Genomic DNA, 22,333 nt, shown 5'->3' on the forward strand with positions numbered 1-22,333 from the left:
TGGGAATATGGGATGGCGTTTTTACAGGGGGCAGGGTGGGAGGAGGTATAGTCCAGGTAGCTGTGGGAGTCAGTCGGTTTATAATAGATGTCTGTGTCGAGTCGGTCGCCCGAGATAGAAATGGAAAGGTCTAGGAAGGGGAGGGAGGAGTCTGAGACAGTCCAGGTGAATTTCAGGTCGGGATGGAAGGTGTTAGTAAAGTTGATGAACTGTTCAACCTCCTCGTGGGAGCACGAGGCAGCGCCAATACAGTCATCGATGTAGCGGAGGAAAAGGTGGGGGGTGGTGCCAGTGTAGTTGCAGAAGATGGACTGTTCCACATATCCTACGAAGAGGCAGGCATAGCTGGGGCCCATGCGGGTGCCCATGGCAACTCCTTTAGTTTGGAGGAAGTGGGAGGATTGAAAAGAGAAGTTATTCAGGGTGAGGACCAGTTCAGTCAGTCGAAGGAGGGTGTCAGTGGAAGGGTACTGGTTGGTGCGGCGGGAAAGGATCCCCCATCACGAAGGACTCAAAGCCCTCCGCTTCTTCCTTTCCCGCCGCACCAACCAGTACCCTTCCACTGACACCCTCCTTCGACTGACTGAACTGGTCCTCACCCTGAATAACTTCTCTTTTCAATCCTCCCACTTCCTCCAAACTAAAGGAGTTGCCATGGGCACCCGCATGGGCCCCAGCTATGCCTGCCTCTTCGTAGGATATGTGGAACAGTCCATCTTCCGCAACTACACTGGCACCACCCCCCACCTTTTCCTCCGCTACATCGATGACTGTATCGGCGCTGCCTCGTGCTCCCACGAGGAGGTTGAACAGTTCATCAACTTTACTAACACCTTCCATCCCGACCTGAAATTCACCTGGACTGTCTCAGACTCCTCCCTCCCCTTCCTAGACCTTTCCATTTCTATCTCGGGCGACCGACTCAACACAGACATCTATTATAAACCGACTGACTCCCACAGCTACCTGGACTACACCTCCTCCCACCCTGCCCCCTGTAAAAACGCCATCCCATATTCCCAATTCCTTCGTCTCCGCCGCATCTGCTCCCAGGAGGACCAATTCCAACACCGCACAGCCCAGATGGCCTCCTTCTTCAAGGACCGCAGATTCCCCCCAGACGTGATCGACGATGCCCTCCACCGCATCTCCTCCACTTCCCGCTCCTCCGCCCTTGAGCCCCGCTCCTCCAACCACCACCAAGACAGAACCCCACTGGTTCTCACCTACCACCCCACCAACCTCCGCATACAACGTATCATCCGCCGCCATTTCCGCCACCTCCAAACAGACCCCACCACCAAGGATATATTTCCCTCCCCTCCCCTATCAGCGTTCCGCAAGGACCACTCCCTTCGTGACTCCCTCATCAGATCCACACCCCCCACCAACCCAACCTCCACCCCCGGCACCTTCCCCTGCAACCGCAGGAAATGTAAAACTTGCGCCCACACCTCCACACTCACTTCCCTCCAAGGCCCCAAGGGATCCTTCCATATCCGCCACAAGTTCACCTGTACCTCCACACACATCTATTGCATCCGCTGCACCCGATGTGGCCTCCTCTATATTGGTGAGACAGGCCGCTTACTTGCGGAACGCTTCAGAGAACACCTCCGGGCCGCCCGAACCAACCAACCCAATCACCCCGTGGCTCAACACTTTAACTCTCCCTCCCACTCCACCGAGGACATGCAGGTCCTTGGACTCCTCCACCAGCAGAACATAACAACATGACGGCCGGAGGAGCGCCTCATCTTCCGCCTGGGAACCCTCCAACCACAAGGTATGAATTCAGATTTCTCCAGTTTCATTTCCCCTCCCCCCACCTTGTCTCAGTCGGTTCCCTCAACTCAGCATCGCCCTCCTAACCTGCAATCCTCTTCCTGACCTCTCCGCCCCCACCCCACTCCGGCCTATCACCCTCACCTTGACCTCCTTCCACCTATCCCACCTCCATCGCCCCTCCCCCCAGTCCCTCCTCCCTACCTTTTATCTTCGCCTGCTTGGCTGTTCTCTCTTATTCCTGATGAAGGGCTTATGCTCGAAACGTCAAATTCTCTATTCCTGAGATGCTGCCTGGCCTGCTGTGCTTTGACCAGCAACACATTTGCGGCCATTATTTGTAGTTTTGTAAACACAAATGTTGCAGAATTAAAAATTAATCTTAATACCAGATTTCTGAAAATTCTGAACAATCTACTAACAGATTTGTTCTAACACATTGAAAGAATCTTTGGGCACATAACAGTCAAATATTTTAGAATTATTCCATAATCCCAAGCAGCAAATCATAATCACTGCCAAAGCAGACATGGTGCAGGCAAAACCAACAAGGAGCACAACTGCAATTATATCAAAGTTTATTGTTTATATACCACCAATACAATCTATTGCATTTTCATCGTTCACAATGTTAAATGACGATCAAACTCATTTCCAAGGTGCTCAAACTCCCATTAGCCTCCAGTCTGTAGACTGGAGGTAATTCCCACCAACTTTCTGCAAAGTCCACTGCTGTACAACTTGCTGTGCATAAAGTTTTGTTTTCAGAAATGAAAACCCAGAATTGGAAAACCCCAACTTCAAAAGCACAGTGTGCCTAATCTTTTAAGTATGGCAATGGCAATGGCAATAAATATCAGACCAGGCGACAAGAGTTACTAATGAAAAGTAAGTGAATGAATGTGTATAAAGCTAGCATGGCACAAGATGGTTTCTGACGCAGCAATGCAATAAAGAAGAATCCAAATACGAGGTAAACATTCTTTTTAATTTATGCCACTACGATGTCCATTCTTTTTGCAGTGAACCTCATTGCAAGAATACAATACAATACAATACACCACCATGTCTAATCTGGCAATGTTATAATTCACTAATTAGTTCGAAGAGCCAGCCAATGGGGTGTTGATCAGATTTCCAATGATGTGCTGTTAAAGATTACAACTTGTCCAGGAAGTTGTCCAGAGCTGGGATGCCCTCTTTCAGGCCCTTGCGCTTACGGGTTTCAGCCACAACTTGAGCTGGGCGAGTGGCTCCATCACAGGGGTCACCAGGTAGGACCTGCCAGTGGTCAAAAACACATTGTGGGAAAGCCTGGCCGCTTGTATTAGACCTCAGGTCAGCTGTGAAACCTGTTTAGAAAAAAAACGCACAATGCTTGTTAACCTGTCCAGTCTTTCATAAGACCATAAAATATAGAAACAGAATTAGACCAGACCATTCAGCCCGCTGAGTCTTCTCTGCCATTTAACTATGGCCAATAGTTCCACAAATTAACTACCCTCTGGCTGAAGAAATTCCTCAGTTCCAGAAAGGACACCCCATCTGAAGCAGTGCTCAGGTCTTGAATCTCCTATTAGTGTAAACATCTTTTCCACATCCACTCCATTCAGGCATCTCAGGTTTTCTCAAACTTCCACCCCCACCCATCTAAAGCGAGTTCTGACCCAGAGTCCTCAACCACCATTCCTACTACGAGCCTTCATGCCCAAGATCCTTGTAAACCTCCACTGGACTTTTCCAATGCCAGCTTATCCTTCCTTAGATAAGGGGCTCAAAACCACTTACAATACTCCAAATGTGGTCTGACTAGAGCTTTATACAGTGATAGAAGTACATCTCTACTCTTGCATTCTAGCCTCATCAAAAATGACTGCTAAAAATGCATTGACTGCCTAACCACCGATGAAACCTTCATGTTAACCTTAAACGAGCACTGATGCAGGACAAGTCCCTTTGTGCTTCAGATTGCTAAAGCCTTTCCTCATTTAGAAAGTTATCTGTACCTCCTTTTCCTCCAAAGTGCATAACCTCTTACTTTGCCACTTCTTTGCCCACATCTTTCTGCAGCCTCCCTGCTTCCTCTCCACTCCCTGAACCTCCACCTATTTCAAGTCTCACGTATAAATTTAGCAACAATGCCCTCAGTTCCTTTGTCCAGATCATTAAGATATAACATGGTCCCAACACTGAACCCTGTAGAACTTTGTCACTAACTCTCATGCTGAAAAAGATCCCTTTATTCCTACTTGCCTTCCGAGAGGCAGCCAAACCTCTTTACAGGCCAGTACATTGCCTCTAACATTATGGGCTGTTATCTTTGAGGCCACCTGGTCAAAGGCCTTTTGGAAACCCAAATTGATCATGTCCACCAACTTTCTTGGTCTACCTTACTTGTTACCTCTTCAAATGAATTGGAAATGGATCTGTCAGGAATGACCTCTTGAGGAAGTCGTGCTGCCTCAGTTCTGTTTCCAAGTACTCTACAATCTCATTGTTAATAATGGATTCTAAAATCTTACCAGATACATAAGTCAGGCTGATCAGCCCATAGTTTCCTGAATTCTGCCTCCCTCTTAAACAGGGGTGTTACGTTAGCAATTTTCCATTCCATTGGAAACCTCCCTGACTTGATTCCTGAAAGGATCAGTACCAATGCCTGTCCCATGTTCTCAGCTAGCTCTTTCAGAACCCTGGGGTATAGTCCACCTAGTCCAGGGTGATTTACCCACCAAGATCTTCAGTTTTCTGAGCATCTTCTCTTTACTGATGGTCACTACACTTATGTTCCCTTACTTTCCTGAAAGTTCTGTTATGGGGTCTTTCCCCTGAAAATTGATGCAAAATCTCTTCACATTTTTGGTCCTGATTACTATTTATCCAGCCTCATTTTCCAATGGTCCAATGTCCATTCTTGTCTCTTTCCTTTAAATATCTAAAAACCTCTTGCAATCTCTTACAAGGACAGCACAGTGGTTAGCACTGTTACCTCACAGCATTAGGGTTCAATTCCAGCTTCGGCAATGGTGTGTGGAGTTTGCACATTTTCCTTGTGTCTGCCTGGGTTTCCTCCAGGTGCTCCAGTTTCCTCCCACAGAGAAGATGCGCAAGTCAGGTGAATTGACCATGGTCAATTGCCCATAGTATTCAGCACATTAAGCAGTGGGAAGTCGGTCTGAGTGGGTGATTCTTTGGAGGGTCAGTGTGGACTTGTTGGCCTGAAGGGCTTGTTTCCACACTGTGGAGAATCTAATTAATCTAAATCTTTTATATTACTAGCTTAACTTAGTGACATTTAATCTTTTCCGTGCATGTCTTTTTCTAGGTTATCCTCTGGATTTTAAGAAGATCCTAATCTTCACCTACTTTTAATGCTTTTTCTTTTGCTTTTACATCATCCCTTACTTCCTTTGCCAGCCATGATTACCGCAAGATAACACCAAGCTACTTACCAAATGATTCATTTACAGGTAGGTAAGCCTTGACAACAAACATGGGTGTGCCTGCAACATGGGATTCTTCAAACACGTGACCACGTTTCCTATTCAGTACACCATAGATACCACCAACCACTTGCTCCGGGCACTGTAATTCAAAGAAACATGACTCCAAATTATTCTGTTCATTGTCAAAGAAAGTGACAATGACAATAACTTGCATGTCTTGATAATCACATTTTAAAAAATTGAAGTGTGGCTGTTCTATGAAACCGTAAAATAGCTGGTTTTAAATGGTGTCACAAGAGGAATCAGAAAATCCATCAATAATTCTGTTGCAAAGCCAGCATTCAATATTTGCTTGTGTAGCAGAATGCCTCCTGGAGACCCAGAATTTAATTGTTCCTCAAAAGATGATCAGTTCAGAGAATCCATTTCCAATAGGAAACGAATAACCAGTGGAAAATATGTAATCCATAGAGTGCCGTTAAAATCAGGTAACGTGTGAATTTATAAAACCCATTTCAAGAGATTGGGAAAATCAAATGGTATAATTAAAAGCACCCAATACCTGAATCTCAACCAGGTAGACAGGTTCCATAATTCTCGGCTGGGCAGTCAGCACACAGGCATACAGACATCTTCTTGCAGTGGGAATGATCTGACCACCACCACGGTGGATAGCATCAGCATGCAGGGTTACATCATGAATGTCAAATCGCACTCCACGCATGTTCTCATCACAGAGAGCACCCTGAAGAAGAAAAAGTGGAAGATATTACTTTCTTGCTTGCTCCGAAAAAGGACAAGTTACACAAGATGATAACTTTGACACATTTTTAAAATATTAAACTTTCCTTTAAAATTAAGGTCAGTTTCACAGAAGTTTTTTCAGCTATTTAAACATGTCCACATTAATCACTACAAATACCATACTATGTAATTGGCTGGTGTCCAAATGACTACTGGAGATGAAAAATCTAACAGCACTTATTACACACAGAAAACCTCACCTCTTTGGTTGCCCACTGAAATCCAGCAACGACACTGTCCTTGATTTCATTGAGATACTGGACTCCTTTAGTCACATCAACCAATATGTTGGGGCCTGTGCCATCAGGTCCAAAGCACCATATTTTACGAGCTTCCGTGACATCCCATTCATACTTTTCAGCAAGATATCTGGCTCGCTGTTTGAGCTCTTGACGGGCAGTAACTTCACCCTTGTCAATGTCTTCTGGAAGGCCCTCTGCCAATGGTCTAGCTTTCATGTACAGCCTGTTGTGCTTGTTGGGAGACTTTGACAAGCACATTACGTCGGACTCTTCAGTAACAGTCTCACGGTAAGACACAACTGGGTCGGATTTCTAGACAAAAATAAGAACGCCGATTATTTGCAGATTCACTTCAGTGGAATCAACCTTCCGCTATCTTCCAAGAGTCTTACCTTAATGGGAATACAAGCATGGTCCTCTTCAAGATCTTTCAGGCAGATTTCCAAATGCAGCTCACCAGCACCAGCAATGATGTGTTCCCCAGATTCCTCAATGATACACTTAAATATAGAGGCAAGGGAGATTTAGCAATGAAGTGATTCATTCTTACCCCACTAACCCAATTTACTAAGCAACACAAACAATCTACCTGCACCATGGGGTCAGACTTAGCGAGACGCTTCAGTCCTTCAACCAATTTCGGCAGATCAGCTGGATTTTTGGCTTCAACAGCAACACGTACAACAGGGCTGACGCTGAACTTCATCACTCTCAGGTTGTGAGCCTGGTCGTAAGTGGTAATGGTACCGGTCTTCACGAGATACTGATCAACACCAACAAGGCCAACAATGTTTCCACAAGGCACATCTTCAATAGGCTCCACATAACGGCCCATCATCAGAATTGTTCTGCAAATTAAAATAAAAATCTGTTCAGTAATAGATAGGAAGAATTCAACAAGTTATAGCTTCAGGAATAACTATACAAAAGAAATTTCAGTATTATTTATTCACTTTTAGCTACTATGTAATATTTCAAGAGGGCAGGTAGACAGGCATTTAAACATTTAATACACCGTCTGGCAGACACTCAAGACCCTAACTGAATCAGTCTGCCACTAAAATAAAAACTGCATTTTAGCTTGGCAAAAATTAAAACTGAGTTGTAAATGCTACTGAAATTACAAGGTTTTAAACAAAGGAAGACATTTACACCACACCACCAACCTTTGGATAGGCTTCAGGTAAAGGTCTTCCTTCTTGCCCGGAGTGTAATTTGGTCCCATAATTCGGACCTTAAGACCAGTGGAAACAACACCGGAGAAGACACGGCCAAAGGCATAGAACCTGCCCTTGTCAGTTGTGGGCACCATCTTGGAGATGTACATCATCAGTGGGCCTTTTGCGTCACAGTTCTTGATGCCTTATAAAACCAAACAAAAGTTTAAATTATTTCTTCACACTAAGCTCCCTAACAACCAAGAAAAAATTAAAGTCCCCTTGGCCAGATAGTTAGGGGTCTAAATGCAAAAATGCAAACCAAGTTAAGCATGAACAATGTGACAAAAGGTATGTAGAGGTGGTAGGTGGTCTTTTGAATTCTTAATTGCAAGATAATATACAAGTTGGAGTATATAACAAAACGTTGTTACAATTTATAAAGACAGAGCAAGGGAGTGAGCAATAGAATAGTCAGTTCAGATCATTTAATCAAAGGTATAGCATGTGGGTGCTCTTGAATATCATTGTTTACTGAGCACTTCTTTGCTCAGAATCAAAGTTTGAGAAGCTTTAGCAGAGGTTGAACCGGTTGCTGAACTGACATGACATCTGGGAGGGGGACAAGACATTATCTGGAATTCTTTGCATCAGGAGGCAGTCACACCACTTAAAGTCTCCTTCAGAGCTCCTCAAAGATCAACAAGGCTGCCTACCTATGGAACCACAGGTGGTGAGTGAGATACTAAACATATTTTGAGTCAGTATGGATTGTGGAGGTCACGGAAACTTAAGAACTTCAGCAAATAAAGTGATACCATGAAATGTGTCAATATTTTATAAGAGGTGGTACTGAACATCTTGAAATGGGACTTGATTGGGTGTACCCCATACCTTTGTGGAAACTAGAAAAGATTGCTGGACCCTTTGTTGAGGTATTTGCATCAATAGTCACGGGTGAGATGCCAGAAGACTTGTGGTTGACTAATGTGGTGCCATTACTTAAGAAAGATGGCGTGCAAGAGTCAGGGAATGACAGGCCAGTGATATTAAGTTGTTGGAGGGGATTTTGAGTAACAGGATTTGCACATGTTCAGTAGTGCGTCACAAGGATCAATATTGTGTCCACTTTTTTTTTTGCCATTTACATAAATGACTTGGTTGTGAATATAGAAATTTCAGAGTCAAAAAGTGTGGTGCTGGAAAAGCATCAAAGGAGAGTTGACATTTCAAACAAACTCTTCATCAGGAATGGGAGGAGGGGGCCCAAGAGAAAAATGGTAGGGGGGGGGGGGGGAAAGAAGAGGGGAGGAAAGAGTGGGGCTGGGGCAAGGTAGCTAGAAATGCGATAGGTAGATGAAGGTGGGGGCGATGGTGCTACGTTGGAGTGGACAGGTGGGAAGGAAGGAAGATTGGCCTGTAGGATAGTTCAAGAGGGTGATGTGGAGTTGGAGAGTTGGATCTGTGATAAGGTGAGGGGAGGGGCAATGAGGAAACTAGTGAAATAAACTTGATCCATTGATTGGAGTGTCCCAAGGCAGAAGGTGAGGTGTTCTTTCACCAGACGTCAGGTGGCTAGGATTTGGCAGTGGACGACGCCCAGGACTTGCATGTGCTTGGTGGAGTGGGAGGGAGAGTTAGTGTTCAGCCATAGGGCGGTGGGGTTGATTGGTGCGTGTCCCAGAGATATTCTGAAATGTTCCGCAAGTTGGCATCCTGTCTCCCCAATGCAGAGGGGGCCACATCAAGAGCAACAGACAGTGGACGAGATGCAAGAAAATCTGTTAGATGTGGAAGTATCCTTCGGAGCCTTGGATGCAAGTGAGGGGAAGAGGTGTGGGTACAGGTTTTACACCACAGGTGGTAGCAAGAGAAGGTGCTAGGGGTGAAGGGTATGAACCTAACAAGGCAGTCGCAGAGGGAATGGTGTCTGCGGAAAGGTGATAGGGGCAGGGATGGAAATAAAATTCTGGTGGTGAGGTCTGTCTGTAGGTAGCAAAAATGTCAGAGAATGATTGGTTGTATCCGGAGATTGGTGGGGTGGAAGGTGAGGACCAGGGGGTGTTGTGTCCTTGTTGCAGTTTGCGGGGTGGGGTTCAGGAGCAGACCTGCAGGAAGTCGACGTGATGCACTGGATGAAATTTTGACCACGTGAGGGGAAAACTAGTCCTTGAAGTAGGAGTGCCACACTTTTTGACTGACCTTTAGCATCTTCAGTCCTTTCTCCTAAAATAGGAAGTATGGTTACTAAGTCGCAGGGTGTCAAACAGGTGGTGTAATGGACAGTGAAGGAGGTCACCTCAAAAGTACAAAAGGACCTTGTCTAGGATATCTGTTCAACATGGATGAGTGGGACAAAAAGGATCTGTTTCTGTGCTATACAACAGACTCTAGGTTAAGTGGTCAGTGAGAGAGGGCATTACTGAGGGTGCAAGGTAGAAAAGAGGCTGCATGGATGAATAGGTAAAAACAATGACTGAATGCTGGAAACCAGATTCTGGATCAGTGGTGCTGGAAGAGCACAGCAGTTCAGGCAGCATCTGAGGAGCAGTAAAATCGACGTTTCGGGCAAAAGCCCTTCATCAGGAATAAAGGCAGAGAGCCTGAAGCGTGGAGAGATAAACTAGAGGAGGGTGGGGGTGGGGAGAAAGTAGCATAGAGTACAATAGATGAGTGGAGGAGGGGATGAAGGTGATAGGTCGGGGGCGGGTGGAGTGGATAGTGGGAAGAGGAAACCTGGGAGTTGCAGTGGGAGTTTAGCATGGCACGATAGGACAGGAAGTCATTCAACTGGGGGGACAAGAAAGAATATAGTAGTAGGGTATAGTATTGCGAGGGGATTGCAAAGAGATAATACCCCAATCGTGCCTGTCCAGTGCCAAATGCTCAGGCTGGGCCACAGATGTAGCAACCAGAATTCCCTTTAGTTTTCTTTCAAGCTATGTGGGCCCCAAAAGGTTGATACAGAATAGAGAAGCTTGGACACAATCATGCAGCTTAAAGGGAACATTGGTACCAAAAGCATAGGTGAAGCGAAGAGAGAGGTTTTGCATAGTGCATGAAGAACTAGGCACCAAATTGAATGGTAGGCCCTCAAGAATATTATAATTGATAATATTACCTCAGCCACATTCAAATTTCCTTGTGAACCTCCTTTTTGTGAAAGGAGAGATGTATGTGTCACCTAAAGACCAATTTGGGAGAAGTGGATTCCAGAGTATGGGCTACTACCATACTCTAGGATACTGGCAGCGAGTACTGTTAGAATGGTCTACACTTGCTGGCATCAACCACATAACTCCCACTATTTGCATCTCCGTTAAGTCCGAGATATGCAGCACAGAAACAAATACTTCGGTCCAACTTGGCCCATGCCAACCAGATATCCTAAATATATCTAGTTTTGTTTGCCAGTACTTGGTCCATATCCCTCTAAAGCCCTCCTTTTCATATACCAATCCAGATACCTTTTAAATGCTGTAATTGTACCCACCTCCACGACTTCCTTTGGCAGCTGATTCCATACATGCACTACCCTTTTAAATCATTCCCAGCTCACCATGAACCTATGCTATCTAGCTCTGGATACCCCCTCACTCCAGGGAAAAGACCAGTCTATTTACCCATCTATTTACCCTATTCCTGCCATTCATGATTTTATGAACCTCGATGAAGGTCACCCCTCAGCCTCCAATATTTAGGAAAAATAGCCCCAGTCGATCAGCCTCGCCTTATAGGTGCAAACCTGGCAACATCCTTGAAGTGGTTCAGAAAAGTTTCACAACATCTTTCATCTCCAACAGGAAGATCAGAATTGCACACAATATTCCAAAAGTGGCCTAACCAATGTCCTGTATAGCCACAACATAATCTTCCAACTCCTATACTCAACCAATAAAGACAGGCATACCAAATGCCTCCTTTGTTATCCTAGGTAAAAACAATGACTGCACATGCTGGAAACTACAAGTCTAGATTAGCATGGTGCTGGAAAATTATAGGTCAGGCCGCATCCAAAGAACAGGAAAATTGACATTTTGGGCAAAAGAGAGATCCACTCTGCAGGCACCCTGCCTCTATTCCTGATCAAGGACTTTTGCCCGAAACATCGATTTTCCTGCTCCTTGGATGCTGCCTGACCTGCTGTGCTTTTCCAGCACCATTCTAATCTAGACTCTTGTTATTCTGTCTACCTGAGACTCCACTTTCAAGGACATATGAACCTGCACTCCAAGATCTTTATTCAGCAACACCCCTCAGGACCTTGCAATCAAATGTATAAACCCTGCCCAGATGTGCCATTTCAAAATGCAGCACCTCACGTTTTAAACTAAATTCCACCTGTCACTCCTCAGCCCACCTGACCAAGATTCCATTGTACTGAGGAAACCTTCACAATCCACCACCTCTAACTTTGGTGTCATCTGCAAACTTACCAATCATTCCCATGTCCACATCCAAATCATTTAAGTAATGCAAAGCAGTGGACCTAGCATTAATCCTTGCTGGACAACACTGGTCACAGGCCTCCAGTCTGAAAAGCAACCCTCCACCACTACCCTTCTTGTCTTCTACCTTCGAGCCAGTTCTGTATTCAAGTAGCTAGTTCTCCCTCCATTCTGAGATCTCTAATCTGGATAATAATCCAGGAATAAACCAAATCAAGACTTGAGATTACAATAACAAAACTGAAGACCCTGTATCTGAACATATCAATTTATTACTTGATGAGTTCTATATTTCAATAGCCATGATCTGATAGTCATTATGGAGACATGGTTCCTGAATGTTGAGGGGTGAGACACAAACAAAAACTAGGTACATGTTGATATAAACTGTTAAAATCAAGGATGGCATTTGTTCAGTAGTTAAAGACAATCCATTAACAAAATGGAACAAAAGCAAAAACATTCAAAAATATTGTGACAAAAGACTTCAGATCTGCATACAAACTGGAAAAAATTGTTAGCGTCCCCATTAGATTCCCTGACATCGTTCCTCCAGTGATGATTAATATTAATTTCCTCACCACCTTTTGTCATTTGATTCAGTAATTTTGGAATACTACAAGTGTCTTTCAGGACTTCTCGTCTAACTTGATTCATTTCCCTAGCCTCGTTCCAGAAGAACTATATAGACTCGGTCCTAGACTCAGCTCATTTCCACTGAAGTTTTAAAGGCTGAGGGGCAATCAAATTGATAAAAAGGTGGCCATGGAAAGGACGCTTCTTCAGTGGCTCAGTCCAGAATTAGACAGCATCTTCTGCTCCTACTCTATTTAACTCCAGTGCAGTAATACAAACAGTTCTGAAGTGGAACCTGAAGCAAATTTTGAACACCAACACCAAATTTACAGCTGACATGAAACAATGCAATCATTAAAAATCAAAAATGCAAGAGGCCAGAAGGATAGAAATGATAAGCTGGAAGTAGCTTTAACACAAAGATCAATTTGGTTTGTCTCAAAAGGTCAGAGAGAGTATAAGTTATCTTCCAACTACAATTAATGCAAGTAGACAACTGTAGTCTCATCAAGATTTGAGGACAGCAACAGATGCTGCAGGCTTCAATAATATCAGTCAGCACTGTCAACAGGTGCCTAAAATAATCTGAGTAAAAGGAGCAGATTTAATAGTGTTGCAAAGATGGAGATGTGATTAGGATAACGGTCTTAAAAAGGACAGAGGGTTTTTTTCCTGACAAATGTCAGGAACGTGTCCGATTTACATCGGAGTGGATTTGGGATAAAGTGGCTCACAATGAAAGGTGTCAGAGGATTCGCATATTAAGGAAGTTGCTACAAGAATAAGATTTGTTGCTTGTTCAGCCACATCTGTCATGTTGCCCAATGCCACAAGAGAAACAAAACCAGAATATCTTGCTCTTGCAGTGATAATTCATTGTTTGGAGAGTGAAGGGGATACATACAAAAGAAATGGTACTCAACTAATATACGTTGAAGAATGAACTCATGGTAAAGTGGTAGCACCCCTAAATCTGGGCCATGAAGTTCAGCTTCAATTCTCAAAGCACCCCAGATGTGCCATGACATGCCTGGCAGATTTGATTAGATTAGATTACTTAAGTGTGGAAACAGGCCCTTCGGCCCAACAAGTCCCCACCGACCCACAACCCAGCCATTCCCCTACATTTACCCCTTTACTTAACACTACGGGCAATTTAGCATGGCCCATTCACCTAACCTGCACATCTTTGGACTGTGGGAGGAAACCGGAGCACCCGGAGGAAACCCACGCAGACACAGGGAGAATGTGCAAACTCCACACAGTCAGTCGCCTGAGTCGGGAATTGAACCCAGGTCTCTGGCGCTGTGAGGCAGCCATGCTAACCACTGTGCCACCGTGCTGCCCACTAAGTAAGTATCTACTGGATAGTTGGTCTAAGTACATTTTTAACATACCCATGGCAGCCTCATCATCAGGAGGTCCCTCATACAGAAGGTCACAACGATATTTCTGAGCGGTGACAGGCGATGGGAGGTGTATGGTGATCATCTGCAACAACGCATCACCAGCAGGCAACCAGCGACGCATAACAGCCTGCATACAATAAAACATTTTTCAAAAATAAAGATCACAGCCAAGAAGCAGGGGTAAAGTAAAGTCAGCACTGTTTGCAACACGAGAAATGAGTTGATACTAAGAAATTAAGGCCTGGAGCATTATGCTTGAAATAGGCCAAGTAGTCTAATAACTCTTCAATATGGCAGCAAGGAAGCGAGTGCACACTAGTCCTACTAACTCGTGAGAAAGATGACAAATCAAAATGAATTGAGGGGAGTGTATGTCACCAGAACCATAATCCTGATATGGGCAATAAAGCATGATAGTATGGGCAATATTTTTGCTATTGAGAACAGAGCTATCCACCTTTAGCAGAGGTTTGCCCTCTTTGGATTTATCTTCATTGTCCAGCTTTATATCTAGCTTCTGAATCAATTTTTCGGTTTCATCCTTCTTGAAATTCATAATTGCATCAAAGACCTATGAAGAAAACCAAAAACATTACTCTACAAAGAAATAACTTCAGTCCATGTATTGGACTATGTGACAACATTTACTTACAATTGTTGTTTAGATCAAACTCTAGGTTAAAATATACAAGTTCTTGAGCTTCAGACATTTGCTTTTCATCACTGAACAGTCAGGTCAAAGTGAAGAAATTACAGAAAGGTCATCACATCAAGCTCAATAACATTTGCTCACATGCTAGTTCATGATCTTACCTTGAAGATGGGATCCAAGACCAGTTGACAGAAAGTTCTGGGCAACTTCTTGCCATCAGCATTGGTAGCAGACTTGCTGAATTTACCAGCAGCCGGATCAAAATACCTGAAATTGCGATGGACAATTAAGGAGTTTTCAAAAGCCAATGCAGAAAAACTGGCAGAAATCAGCAGCCACTTTGAACTAAGTATGTGAAGCAAAGAATGGTCAAGTTGTAAATGCAAATTAATTACAAGAATACTTCTGTCTGCTAGTGTATTTGACACATTGCCTGTCACAAACAGAAAGTCTCAACCATTTAAAAGTTGGACAAGGCAGAGGCACGTTACATGCAAAGGAATAACTTGGCACTGGCCTGGAGGACAACTGTTGGACAGGTGTCCCCAGTACTTCAATGGCACAAGAAAATCTGAGTGTACAGGTAGACAATGACCCAAACTACTTCCTTTTACCCTATAAAAACGCTTCTCTACATGAACAAAATGAGCCAAGTATTTTCGCACTTGGACTGGTTTCTAGAACAGGAAAATCAGCAACTCACCTGTCACCCCAAAGTTTTTTCATCATATCCTCTACTTTCTTGGCACGGTCTTCTGGAGAAAGGGCAGTATCACCCTTAGCAGAAAATTTGGCAACGTACATTTCTGCAAACTGCTTTAGGGTGAAAGCCCAACCATGGAGTCCAGAACCAAAACCAACTGTTCCAAAAACTGGATCAACCTGGAAAGGAGAAAGAAAACTCAGTGGGCCTGGTGGCACTTAGTATAAAGAATCACAATCCACAGATTAGTGCCGTCACTAGTCATGCATCAGAGCCATTCGCATCTGAACTAGATAGACAGACAGTGTTCCGTGAAAGTTTTTTTTGGGGGGGGTGGAGTGGAGATGGGTGGGGTGGAGATGGGTGGGATGGTGGTATATAAATAGACATGCTTAAACAGAAGCTCAGATGGATGGTTTCTGTTTTAAAAATGGGCTAGTTTGAAAATTCCTTAATGCAGCCATATGCTGCATTAGCTTATAACATGAGCTCCAAAGCCACAAATCAAAACTGGTTAAGCAGCTGTAAATTTTGGAAGATGAAGTGAACTTAAATAGCAGCAAGTAATACGTACAAAACAAAGTCTGACACCACTCTGAGCAAGATACTAAACCAGTTCCCCCTCAGACTCATGTTTCAATTTATTTTCCCCTTACTAGCTGGAAACAGCACATTTGAACAGAATAGAGTCACATCCTTTAACCAACAGCATGTTAAGTAGGAAATGTTCAAATCTGACAGCGTGTGGAAAGTCAGAGACATTAACTTGGTTTCTCCCTTCTGATGTCGTTCCTTCACTTCCAAAGTGACCAGCAGAAACATGAAAACAGCAGACAGACAGTAGAAAACTTAAAGGTGTGGCTCAACCATATAAGCTATCAAAGATCTGAAATCCAAAGCAATACAAACATTAGGCAAATAAAAATGTTCTTCTAGAACAATCAGGCAGAAGCCAATTACACACAGGTAAACAAGTGGGAAGGTGGAAGAACAGAACCAAACAGCGTCAGGTGCTGGAGAAATCAATGTTTCAGGTGTGACCCTTCAAGGCTGAAGGAGGGTTACACCCAAAATGTTGACTTCTCCACCTCCTGATGCTGCCTGGCTTGTTGTGTTCTTCCAGCCTCCTGTTTGTCGACCTTGGACTCTAGTATCTGCAATCATTTTGTCTCTAATTACACATGGGAGCATGAACAATCCTCAGAGTTTATACAATTCTGGGAATTGGCTATTAAGTTGGAGAATGAAAAATGTCAGTTAACATTCTGGGGACAACACGAGAAAACAGGGACCAGTACACTGAACTATAGTATCAGATGAAATGAAAAAGGAGTCACACTTTCATCAGTTCGGAGACAAGCGTCACTGGACTCAATGTTAACTTTGCTCTGTCTCCACAGATGCCGCTGGAAAAACAGGTCTGCCAATGTCTGTTTCAGTTTGTGTTTCAGATCTTCAGTGTCCACAATTTTTTGCACTGAATACTCACTGGTATTGGATGGGCACAGCTCATTTTATAACACAGCAAAATGGATTGATTAAAATCTCATGAAATCCTTTTAATTCCACTTTACCATGATGTTTCCCATGGGACCACACTCATCTTCACCGTAGGTAGAGATGATGACATTGACATTTTCCACAATGCGCTGGAAGGTCTGGTAGAGCTCTTCTGTACAAAGTTGCAGTTCAAGCAAGGCACGGTCCATTTTGTTCATCATCAGCACAGGTTTGATACGTTCAGCAATAGCCTGGCGCAGCACAGTTTCAGTTTGCACACATACCCCTGGAAATAAGCAACAATTCCACTCATCAGGTTAAACTTATAATTGAAGCAATTTTCACCTAGACACTTACCAAGAAAGCTGGACCAGAATGGAGGGATTATATGTACAATTCTCAATTGAGTTTCAAAACTGAAGCCAGTATGTCATATCACAATTATAGCAGAAAAATCAAACGCTTGGCCTAAATCCTTGTCCACAAATGCACTGCTATACAGTTCTTAAAAATTATTGAAAAAAGTTCAGGAACTTTAAGGCTTGTTTCCCTTATATCATGCTTCCATTGAGTTGATTAGCATCCAGACAGTGTGGAAGCACCCAAAGAGCATTCCACTCAGACCCACCTCCCTACCCCAACCCCCGGTCCCTGAATTTCCCATGGTTTATTCACCTAGCCTGCACATCTTTGGACTGGGACAGGAAGTTCACGCAGACATGGGAGAATGTCCAAACTCCACACTGTCACTCAAAGGTGATATTGAACCAGAACCCCTGGCATTGAGGCAGCAGTGCTAACCACTGGGCCACCTTGCCACCCCATATACCTTGATGGAGAGTGACTTCATAACTAAGTCTTTGTGCAAAATGTTGGCCACAGGAACGATTGTCACTTACCAGAGACACAGTCTACCACAACAAGGGCGCCATCAGTTACACGCAGAGCAGCTGTTACTTCAGAGGAAAAGTCGACATGCCCAGGTGAGTCGATCAGGTTGATCAGGAAGCCACTGCCATCCTTGCACTGTTTGATGAAAGCCAAATCTTCATCCTTGAGCTCATAAAACAGGGAGATGGCACTGCACGAAAACTCAAAATTACTACATTATTCCTTAAAACAATGAGCTAGCACCAAGCTTTATAATAGGAAAGCAGCAATTACACAACACTAGAGTTTTATTAGAATTGGTACTCTAGTACAGCAAGATCACATGAAAAGAAACATACATAAAAGGATGAGACCATGATCAGGTTAAGAGCTATGCACAAATCACCAGACTTTTTGGGATGTAGCAGTAGAATCCCCTTGATAGACGAGGAGGCGGCTGGCAGAACACAGCAAGCCAGGCAGCATCAGGTGGTGGGGAAGTCCATGTTTCAGTTGTAAACCTTCTTATAGGCTGAAATCCTGCAGTCTTGAAGTGTTACACCCAAAATGTCAACTTCTCCATCTCCTGATGCTGCCTGGCTTGCTGTGTTCTTCCAGCCACCTGCCTGTCTATTTTGGATTTCAGCATCTGCTGTTTTTCGTCTCTAAAATCTCCTTGCAGTATTACAGCAAATATTTACACTCGGACTTGAACCCAAGACGAGTAAAGTGCAGCTCATTAAAAAAGGAAAAAAATTAAATCACTCACGTTGACTTAATGGTGATGCATCTTTCTTGTTCATCCTTGCGAGTGTCAGTGAACCTGGTTTCACCAGCACGGGCAGAAGCAATAATCCCAGCTTTTGACACCAGAGAGTCAGTAAGAGTGGACTTGCCGTGGTCAACATGCGCAATCACAGACATGTTACGGATGTTGGACTTCTTGTCCATGATGGCACGGATCTGGTCTACTGTGAAGTTCACCTAGAAACCGATTATTATATAATATCAGTACAAGTGCCAAGTCCCTGACTAAAAATGAAGTCAGGCAGATCAGTAAACTACTGGTATGCCCTGACAAATTTGGCTCAACCACTGCGTCATTTATGAACCCAAGGTAACTGTGTAGGAGACTCTTTCCCATTCCATAAATAGAACCAAAAAAAACAGGACTAGCCCACTGTTATTCCCTTCGCCACCAGAAAAAAAACAGGCATCTTTGACGGATCAGAATGCTCTACACCACTTATAACGCAGCACGTTTAATCAGTAATGCAAACCGACGCCTCATTGCAAAAAAAAGGACTAAAAAATTCAAGCCAAAACATACCATATTGACCTTAAAAAAATCAGGGACTACGATCAATACCCTGTATCAGAGGTCGGACTGACACATCACGTGTGTAAAACACACACACACACACAAGCCGCTTTGGAAAGCTGATCACGTTAATGCACCGTGTGCCGCAATCAATCCCATTCCTCCAACAGGGCGAGATGAGTCAGGCTCAAGCTGCTGCCAAATAAAATGCAAAGGAAGGAGGCCGGCCCCGGGATGGGGGGGGGGGTGGACAGACAGGGGGAAGAAGCCACGTCCCCGGCGACAATCCACCCTGAAACCCAGGGACTCCAGCTCCACGTGGCGGCGGGGGACCGGGGCACGGCCCCGGGGGGGGTAAAACGGTCTGCGGTTGGTACCGGCCTAGCCCTCTCCCCCTCCCCATTCCACCCCGCCCCGAGTGACGCACAGCCGCACCCAGAGGGGCCGGAAACCCAGTGACAGCTCCGACCCTGCCCGCCTTTCGCCCCGCTTTGTCCCGCCCCGGACCCTCACTCCGAAATCCCCCCCCCCCCCCCCATTACCCGCTTGCCCAGGTTACGGGCAGAAACATACCCCCCTCCCCTCCCCCATTCCGCTTCACTGTGATTGCGCATCACCGCGGGCGGCCCGTAGCCCATCCCCCTCCCTCCATTGTCGGGCCCACTAACGGCTCTCCCCCCACCCCCCCCATCTGCGAAAAAGCGGCAATATCGGCGCCTGGACGGAGCCATCCAGCCTCAATACTGAGCGGAAATAGCGATGAAGCGCCCGGCGCGCATCCCCCCACTCGGTGGAGACGCCGCCGACTCACCATTTTGCCGGATGGGGCTAGATTGCTTGTTTCTCAGGCTCCGGCTTCTATCCGCCTCACAGGACGGGCGGATGAGAAAAGGACCGGTTCCAGCAACTTCCGGGCCTTTTACCAACCGCAGCTGCGTCACGTGGCACCGCCGTAGGCCCGGTCCTCCCGAGCAGGGGGCCCACTGTTGGAAGGGAGGGTCAACTGCAACTCATCACAATCAAGCGTTAAGGGAGTTCGACCTGAGTGTTAGTCTGCAAAAGACAGATACAAATGTGTTCAACATCAACTTTCTGATCATGAATCAGAACTTTATGATGGTAACAAACTCCAGCTCATGGAGTCATACAGCGCAGAGACAGACCCTAAGGTCCAACGAGTCCACTCCGGCCATAATCCTAAACTGAATTTGTCCCACCTGCCTACTTTGCTCCATATCCTTCCAAACATTTCTTATTCATATACATATCCAAGTGTCTTTTAAACATTGTAACTGTACCTGCATCCATCACTCCCTCTACTCTTTATTCTATAGTGATAAATCTCCTGCAGCAGATTAAATTCTAGTCGGAAGCAAAATTTCACCTTATGCACCAATGCGTGTTCATTAACCGTCTCTGCATCTTGTCTCACTCTTTTAACTTTCTGTTAGCGACATAAGTACTTATCATCTCTGGAAGTCAGTTTTTAAACTCCTCCAGCAGAATAATCTCTCTTAGAGCCCAATATGTCATAGAATTATAGAGATGAACAGCATGGAAACAGACCCTTCGGTCCAAATTATCTTGCCAACCAAATATCCCAATCCAATCTAGTTCCACCTGCCAGCACCTGGCCCATATCCCTCCCAAACCCTTCCTATTCACATAACCATCCAGATGCCTTCTAAATGTTGCAATATTACTAGCCTCCACCACTTCCTCTGGCAGCTCATTCTATACACGTACCACCCTCTGCATGAAAAACTTGCCCCCCTTAGATCTCTTTTATATCTTTCCCCTCTCACCCAAAACTACGCCCTCTAGTTCTGGACTCCCCCAACCGAGGGAAAAAAAATTGTCCATTCATCCTGTTCATGACCCCCATGATTTTACAAACCTCCATGAGGTCACCCCTCAGCCTTGTCTATTTTTTAAGGCCCACACCCATCTGTCAAATTTGCTGTGCTTAATTCTTTCAAACTTAACGTCTAACCTGATTCTTCCTTTATGTTTCTGAACTGCTGTATATACACTTCTGGTACCCATTCACAGACACTCAAAATAGCCTGTTTGACATCTCCAGAATCTCTTAATCCTCATCTGACAGCGCTGCAAATACATCAGTGGCCCCACCTACCAGCTTTGCTTGAACTAGCATTACCCACGAGTTCTCAGGTCACTCCATCCACGGAGCCAATTTTTCTAAGAAGTAAAAAATCCTTTGATAGCATTCTCATTGAAATGTTGCTGTGTCTTGACACATTTGTATACATTTACCTTTTTCCTTCATCACCATCCTGTTAACTTGATTTTCTGCCTAATTCACAACTTCTTCAGTTCAAACTGTCTTGCTTCTCCTCTCTCTCTTTCTCTCTCCCTTTGTCTTTCTCTCTTTCTTCCTCTTTGTTCCGCTAAGAATCTTCTCTTCCTTTGATTTTGCTCTAACTCAAGCCTTTCATCGGCAATTAAATTTTAGCTATTTCCAAAGATTCTAATGGCTTTTCCAGCACATTTAAATGTTCAGTTATTTCCGTAATAATTGCATCTTTTTTCAGAGACACAGGCAATTCCAGCTCCAGTTTGTTTGCCAATTGTCGCAGCTTTGCCTTGCTCACCTTTTGTAAACTCCCAAAGTCACTTCTTCCACCTCCAAAACACATTTAGGAACAGAAAGTGCCATTTCTCTCACACTAATCTAACCAACTACAAGTAGCTGAAGTTAAACACATTTTTCTCACCTAAATTTTATTTAAAGGTCTAGGACACTAACTGCTAAATGTGTTTAACTCTGCTGGGACATTTTGTACCCCAAATCTGTTCAAATCTTTCCAAAGCCATCCAGATCTGTCTAAACCTGTCCAAATCCTAGGTGACGAGTCCCCAAACTGTTATAACGTCGAGGTTGAACCCTCTGTTAATTAAAACTAATACTCCAGAAAAGCTCGCCTCACCTCATAATCTACTAAAACTGTCAGTGAGTGAAAGAGAAACTTTGATTTTCACTGTTTAAAGGAAAAAAATAACAATTTATTCTCCTCACTCTGACAATGAACACCAACACCAATCTGAGCCCCTTTTTTCTTAACTAATTACTATCTGATCCCAACTCTATTAAAATGCTGCTCCACTTACACAATTGTTAAACATTACAACAACCTAATCGCTTCAATTCCATTCAGTCTCTTATGATGTCTTCTTTCCAGTCTTCCGAATCTGTAATTTCCTTCTGATTCTGCTGTCTTCTCCCTGGGTCATCATCTTGATGTTTATTACAAGATGGGCAATTAGCTCTCCAGTTTCTTTCTTTATGGCAGTTGCTCTCTGACCAATTTTCAAAATGTCCTCATTCTATACTCCCCCACCCTCCCTCCACCAACATCAGATTCTCTTATTGGTTCGATATTGGTAAAACAATAAATT

At 44.3% G+C, this 22,333-nt stretch overlaps 1 protein-coding gene across 1 annotated transcript; it reads right to left on the minus strand.

The window, feature by feature from the left end:
- Positions 1-2,346: 2,346 nt before the first annotated feature.
- Positions 2,347-19,828, minus strand: LOC132829012 (elongation factor 2). The gene is made up of 15 exons (XM_060846277.1): positions 19,725-19,828; positions 18,362-18,576; positions 17,622-17,803; positions 16,797-17,008; positions 15,223-15,401; positions 14,681-14,786; positions 14,325-14,438; positions 13,856-13,994; positions 7,444-7,639; positions 6,867-7,125; positions 6,670-6,777; positions 6,236-6,589; positions 5,794-5,976; positions 5,238-5,370; positions 2,347-3,137 (listed from the first exon to the last, which is right to left on the minus strand). The coding sequence occupies exons 1-15, from the start codon at positions 19,725-19,727 to the stop codon at positions 2,944-2,946; spliced, it is 2,577 nt and encodes an 858-aa protein (XP_060702260.1). The 5' UTR covers positions 19,728-19,828; the 3' UTR covers positions 2,347-2,943.
- Positions 19,829-22,333: the final 2,505 nt, after the last annotated feature.

This window comes from Hemiscyllium ocellatum, chromosome 28 (assembly GCF_020745735.1).
Source record: "Hemiscyllium ocellatum isolate sHemOce1 chromosome 28, sHemOce1.pat.X.cur, whole genome shotgun sequence".
NCBI lineage: Eukaryota > Metazoa > Chordata > Chondrichthyes > Orectolobiformes > Hemiscylliidae > Hemiscyllium > Hemiscyllium ocellatum.